Below are 7429 nucleotides of genomic sequence, written 5' to 3'. Positions count from 1 at the left end.
CAGTGCTGTCGAGTCGGATCAAAGTTCCATTCCTCCATTAGCGAGAATGCAACATTTTTTGAGCACAATTCACGATCATTGTTATCATATGTTGGGAAGCGGTTGTCACACAATTGGCAGGGACTTGTATCAACTTCCTGGCCTCGCGCATGCGCTTCTCAATTCCGTTTTCTCAAATATGGAGGTATTTTCATCTTTTTCAAGATTTATATCTTTTTTTTTCTTCTTCTTTCATCTAGAACTTGTAGGTTTTAGATTAAAACAAAATTTTTTTTCTTTCTGAAACTTAGGTCATTCCGGATCATCGACTGCGTCCAATTATTCGAGTTTTTATGAAGCCTTTCATATACTCGTGTCCACCTGCATTTTATGAAACTGTCCTCGTTCCCGTACTTGCTCACGTATCAACGCACAGTGAGTATCATCAATTATATTTTTAATTTATGATCAAAAAAGAAATTGAATCAAATAAAAGTATGGTTAATTACTCTGTCTAAACTTGAAACCAAAACATGAATTTTCAACCATAAAGATCAATTTTATTATCGAAAAAGACGAATCTTCAGCCGAATTCATGAGTTTTCAAATAAAAAAAGATCAATTTTCGACTCAATAGATGAATTTTTATTTTAAAAATATCAGGGTTATGTTTTTCAATTATGCTATTATTTAGCTTACAATGCGTAATTAAACATTTTTTTACTTTAAAAATTTTCCATTGAAAATTTATTATTTTTAAGCTTACATTTTTAATTTAAAGAATTTTCAAATGCTTTCTTAAAGACTTGAACACATAAAAATAAAATCCTTTGATGTTGAAAATTTTGGATAAAAAACATTTTTATTTAATAAATGAATAATTTTTTTAATTTGAAGCCTTTCACAATTCTTGAAAAGATTCTAATTTTTTTTGTTAAAAATCTGCGAAAATGTACATTTTGTTTTATATTAGGCTATCATTTCAATTTCAATTGTTGTTTAAATATACATCGAATTTGTAAGAAAATTTCTAAAATTTTCAGGAGTTTCTGAAAATTGTAGAAAAAATTCAATTCATTTTGACAAATATTTATAAGTTCAGACAAAATTTCCACAATAATTTAAAATTTAAAACAATTTAAAATAACTTCTAGATTTTGAAATAAAAATTTGAAGCTTTCCAAGGATGTTTAAACTCAAGTAAAAATTTTTTTAGCTTTAGTGTTCCATTTTTTAAATTTCATTGACCGTAAAAAATTTTTGTGAACCGGGAAAAACCCGGGAAATGACTGGGAATTCATTTCGTCGATTAAAACGAAGAAATTGAATTTTCAATTAACAAAGAAAATTTTTCAACTAAATGGTTGAATGTTCAACTAAAAAATATTTAATTTTCCACCGAAAATTGGAATTAAAATTTTAAGATCTTTTTTTACCGCAAAAACACGATTTTTTAAAGAAATACTTGAATTTTTAATGAAGACAATTAATTTTCTAACGCAAAAGATGGATCTTCAACAAAATAAATGAATTTTCTACAAATAGAAATTATTTTTCAACAAAATAGTTGAATTTTCAACTAAGAAAGGCCAATTTTTCATCAAATTATTTACATTTTAAACCAAAAAGGATACTTATAAAAAAATTGTTTAATTTTCGATAAAGCAAAATAAGTCTCAATCAAATAGTTTAATTTTTTACTAAAAAAAAAGATAAATTTTCATCGAAAAATAGAACAGTTATATTTTTAATTCAGAAAATTGGCTTTTACAAGTTATAAGATTTTGTTTTTTTTTACCAAAAAAAAACATGACTTTTCAAAGAAATCATTAAATTTCTGACCAAAAACATGAATTTTTAATGAAGTTGAATTTGCAATTAAAAAAGAAAATTTTTCAACCAAATAGTTGAATATTCAACTAAAAAAGATTAGATTTTTCACAAAAAATTGAATAGTTAAATCTTTAATTAAAGAATGAGTTTTCAACGAAAATGATGAATCCTCAATCAAAAGAATGACTAAAAAAATTATTTAAATTTCAACAATGTAGACTAAATTTCAACTGAACAGTTGAATTTTAAACTAAAAACGATAAGTTTTTAAGAAAAAAATGGACTAGTTGCATTAAGAATTGTTAAAATTAAATTTCTTTTTACTAAAAAACATGAATTTAAAAAGAAATAGTGAGAATTTCGACCGACAAAATATGAATTTTCAACAAAATAAATGAATATTCAACCAATAAAGATAAATTTTCAACCAAAAAATAACGGTTTTTCAACAAAATATTTACACTTTAAACCAAAAAGGGTACTTTTTGATCAAGTTCTTTAACATTCAACAAAGTAGAAAAAGTTTCAATCGAATAGTTCAACTTTCTAATAAAAAAGATACATTTTCAACGATAAATGAAACTTTTACAATTCAAATTTAGAAAATTAAGTTTTAAGAGTTATAAGTTATTTGAGTTAAAAAAAACATGCATTTTCAAAAAGATCTTTAAATTTGCGACCAAATAGTTTAATATTCGACCAAAAAGATTAAATTTTCAACCTAAAATGAATAGTTAAATTTTCTACAAAATAGTATAATTTTTAACCAAAGAGATAAATTCCTCAACTAAAATTATTTATTTAGTTGAGAATTCAACTCTTTCTTTTTTTAACAAAATTTTTTAACTTTTAACCATGTAGATTAAATTTTCAACAAATAGTCAATCAAATAGTTGATTTTTTAACTAAAAAAGGTCCATTTTCCATATAAAATTGAATAATTAAATTTTTAATTAAAAACGTAATTTTCAACCAAAAAGAACGAATTCTCAAAAAAAAAAAAATTATATTGTAAACCAAAAAAGATACTTTTTAAGAAAATTGTTTAATTTTCAACAAACTAGATTAAGTTTCAACTAAATAGTTTAACTTTAAACTAAAAAAAAAATAAATTTACGGTAAGAAAAAAAATAGTTAAATTTTCAGTTGAAAAAATTAATTGTCAAGAACAACAATGAAACGAATTCTCAATAAGAATATTAATTTTCTAACAAACAAGACGAATTTTCACGGAAAACCAAATAGTTGAGTTTTCAACACAAAAAAAATATTTTTTGACACGATAATTTTGAAAAGGGATTTTAGTTGTTTTTTAAATTATTAGTTAAACTGTTATCTTTTTCAATTATGATATCATTCAGTTTAAAATGCGTAGGAAAATCTTTAATTTTACATTTTAATTTTTAAGCGTACATTTTAATTTAAAGGATTTTCAAATGCAGTTATAAAGACTTTTAAAATAATTAAAAATTAATTTCTTTGTTTGAAAAATAAGCTGTTTCATTGAAAACTGGTTTTTTCTTTGGGTGAAAAGGATTTTTTTGCTGAAAATTTAACTCAATTTAAAAAAATCCGATTTTTTTTAGTTCAGAATTAGATTTTTAACCCGATTTTTTGTGGAAATTTGATCTTTTTTGGATGAAAATTTAACCGTTCAATTAGAGTTGAAAAATGACCATTTCTAGTGCAAAATTTAATAATTTGGATATAAATTTGTCTTTTTTTAAATTGAAAATTTACGTTTTTTTTACTACTTTTTTGATGGAAAGTCGACTTTTTTGGTAGAAAATGATTTTTTTTTTTAAATATAATCTCATTTTTTTATTCTTCTTTTTGGTTGGTAATTCAAGTATATCAATTAAATATTCATAATTTTAGTTAAAAATTTATCTTTCAAGTTAGATTTCTTTGGTTAAATATTCCATAATTTTAATTAAATATTCATTTTTTGACTGAAAATTTAATTATTCAACTTTTGGATGAAAACTTAGTCTTCTTAGTTGAAATTCTTTTCTTTTTTTGTTTGTTAAACATTGATTTCATGAACTGAAAACTTAATTATTTAAGTTTTGGTTGACAATTTATCTTTTTAAGTCAAATTTATTTATTTTTTTGGTAGAAAGTTCAACTATTTTAGTTAAAGATTAATTGTTGTAGTTGAAAAATTTATTTTATGTGTAAAATTCAAGTATTTCAGTTGAGGATTCATCATTTTAATTGAGAATTTAATTAATTTTTTTTACTAAAAATGAAACTATTCCATTTTTGGTTGAAAACTGACTTTTTTCGAGTTTAAAATTGAACTATTTGGATAAAAATTTGTCTTCTTTGATTGAAAATTCAACTATTTCGTTAAAATTCATGTATTTTGTTGAAAAATTGTATTTTTTGGTAGAAAATTAATCTTTTTGTTCAAAATTTCATACTTTTTGGTTAAAAATTCGAGTATTTGAGTTAAATATTTAAAATTTAATTAAAAACTCATCTGTTTGGTTTAAAATTTTCCTATTCCAGTTGAAGATTTATCATTTTATTTGAAAATTCGTTTATTTTTCAATTTGTTGCCGGCAAAATTGAAAAACTTTAATCGGGGAAAAGCCGGGAAATGTTTGGGAATTCGAAATTGTCTGCTGAATAACCACCCTGAATTAACTGGATTTTTTAAAAAGTTGACCCGGAATTTTTTCAAAATTCGACCCGGAAAACTTGTAAAAACCCGTGAATATAAAAGAAAAAATAGATACAAAATAAAATAAAAATGTAATTATTTGTAAATTCTACTGTGCCAAAGACTGAGTGACAAGCGGCAATACATCAGTTAATAAATTAACTTAAAAAAATCGAATTTTCTACAAAATGGTTCAATTTTCTAACAAAGAGATGAATTTTAAACCAAAAACTAAGGAGTTTCAACAAAATAGTTAAATTTATAACCAAATAAAGAATTTTCAACTGAAATATTAGTTCAAACTATTTTCTTTTTACTAAAAAACGCGAATTTTAAACGAAATAGTGAGAATTTCTACCGAAAAATATGAATTTTGAACAAAACAAATGAATTTTCAACCAAAAAATAACGGTTTCTCAACAAAATATTTACATTTTAAAACAAAAAGGGTACTTTTTGATACAGCTGATTAATATTCAACAAAGTAGATTAAGTTTCAATCAAATAGTTGAATTTTTTACTTAAAAAAAAAAATAATAATTTTAACGAAAATTGAAAATTTTACCATTCAAATTTAGAAAATTAAGTTTTAAGTGTTATCATTTATGTGAGATTAAAAAAAATCAACTAAAAAGATTAAATTTTCAGTTAAAAAATTAACTTTAAAACAAACAAAAAGAACTAATTTTCAACAAAATAGTAGTAAATTTCCAAACAAAGAGATGAATTCTTAACTAAAATGATATATTTAGTTGAAAATTCAACTCTTTTTTTTAACAAAATTGTTTAACTTTTAACAATGTAGATTAAGTTTCAACCAAACTTTTTAATTTTAAATTAACAAAGGTAACTTGTTAAGAAAGAATTAAATATTTACATTTAGAATAAAAAAATTGAATTATTTACAGAAAAACACGAATATTTTAAGAAATAGTTGAATTTTAAACGATTAAAATGAATTTCCTACCGAAAAAGATGAATCTTCAACAAAATACATGAATTTTCATCTAATAAATGTAAATTTGCAACCAAATAACTAAATTTTCATTCAAGTCGGGTCAATTTTCTATAAAAAATAAATTTTCAACCAAAAAGGAATTAATTTTCAACAAAGTAGAATAAGTTTCAATAAAATAATTCAATTTTTGATTAAAATAAAGAAGTAATAAGAAATTTTTCCCAAAAAAAAACATGAATTTTCAAAGAAATCACTAAATTACCAAACAAAAATATAAGTTTTCTACGAGCAAAATTAATTTCCTACCGAAGAAGAGGAATCTTCAACAAAGTAGTTGAATGTTTAATTAAAAAAGAAATTCTTCATCCAATTAAATCAATATTCTACTAAAAAAGATTAAATTTTCCACAAAAAATTGAATAGCTATATTTCCAGTTAAAAAATTAACTTAAAAAAAACAACGAATTTTCTACAAAATTGTTCCATCATTTCAATTGATCTTTTTTCTAGTTTAAAATGTAACTATTTGGTTGAAAATTTGTCTGCTTTGTTTTAAAATTCAACTTTTTTTATTAAAATTTATGTCTTTTCTTGAAAAATTGTATTTTTTGGTAGAAAATTAATCTTATTGTTCGAAATTTCATATTTTTGGTTAAAAATGGAAGTATTTCAGTTAAATATTCAAAATTAAATAAAAAACTCATCTGTTTGGTTGAAAATTTTCCTATTCCAGTTAAAGATTTATAATTTTATTTAAAAATTCTGCTGCGTTAACATGAATACGTTAATTTTAATTGATCGGGAAAATTGAAAAACCTTGATCGGAGAAAACGAGGAAATGATCGGCAATTCGAAATTGTCATCTGAATGACCACCCTGAATTGACTGGATTTTTAAAAAAAGTTGACCCGGAATTTTGTCGAAATTCGATCCGGAAAACCCGTGAATAAAAAAGAAAAAAATAGATAAAATTAAAAGAAAACTGCAATTATTTGTAAATTGTAGTGTGCCAAAGACTGAGTGCCAAGTGGCAATACATGACGCAGCTTTACGAGTCCGGGAGCCTCGACGAGGACAACACAAATACGCAGGAAGTGATAGACGATATGTTGAATAGAAATTTGACGCGAGATTTTATTGATAGTTTAAAAGTCGCTCTAGTCGGAGGAGCCGCGAGTGACGCCTCTCCTCTGGACTCGATGGACCAAGACAGTGGGGGAATGGCTGTTGATCCACCTTCCAGAGGAAATAGCATTGTTGCCGAAGTTGTCAGCGAACTCGGTTCTTTCGTTCTTCGACATCCATCCACTTGCCACAGTGTCGTCTTGTGCGTTCTTGGGTTCGTATATTCCTTATTCTTCTCTAATTTCAAATAATCATTTCTTCAACTAATCCTTCCTTTTGTATCAGCACTTTAATCTTGCAATATTTTTCATTGAGAATCTTTTATTAAATTTTTCTTGAGGTGTTCAACTGTGAAATTATAAAAATTATTAGTTTAAAATTCCGCTGTTGACTACTCGATTTTTGAGTGTCGAACAGATTTCAAAAAGTTACAAAATATGTCAAACATTTTACAAATAGTTTAAAACTTTAAAGATTTTAAAGGATTTCAAAGATTTGAAAAAGTCTACACCAGATTTCAAAGATTTCAAAGATTTCAAATATTTGAAATAATTCAATGACTTCAACGAATAGAAAATATTTGAATTATAAAAATTATTAGTTTAAAATTGCGCTGTTGACTACTCGATTTTTGAGTGTAGAACAGAATTCAAAAAGTTACAAAATATGTCAAACATTTTACAAATAGTTAAAAACTTTAAAGATTTTAAAGGATTTCAAAGATTTGAAAAAGTCTACACCAGATTTCAAAGATTTCAAATATATCAAATATTTGAAATAATTCAATGACTTCAACGAATAGAAAATATTTGAATTATAAAAATTATTAGTTTAAAATTGCGCTGTTGACTACTCGATTTTTGAGT

At 24.0% G+C, this 7429-nt stretch overlaps 1 protein-coding gene across 1 annotated transcript in view; it reads left to right on the top strand.

The window, feature by feature from the left end:
• The window catches only part of LOC117172320 (exportin-5), a 68882-nt gene that overhangs the window by 46811 nt on the left and 14642 nt on the right, over positions 1 to 7429 (top strand). Inside the window, exons 8-10 of the mRNA XM_033360104.1 lie at positions 4 to 184; positions 291 to 414; positions 6444 to 6777. Coding sequence (XP_033215995.1) covers positions 4 to 184; positions 291 to 414; positions 6444 to 6777 — 639 coding nt within the window. The remainder of the gene's footprint in view (positions 1 to 3; positions 185 to 290; positions 415 to 6443; positions 6778 to 7429) is intronic.

This window comes from Belonocnema kinseyi, chromosome 5 (genome assembly GCF_010883055.1).
Source record: "Belonocnema kinseyi isolate 2016_QV_RU_SX_M_011 chromosome 5, B_treatae_v1, whole genome shotgun sequence".
Taxonomy (NCBI): Eukaryota; Metazoa; Arthropoda; class Insecta; order Hymenoptera; family Cynipidae; genus Belonocnema; species Belonocnema kinseyi.
The sequence above is the reverse complement of the archived record's forward strand: the minus strand, read 5'-3'. Positions and strand labels throughout refer to the sequence as shown.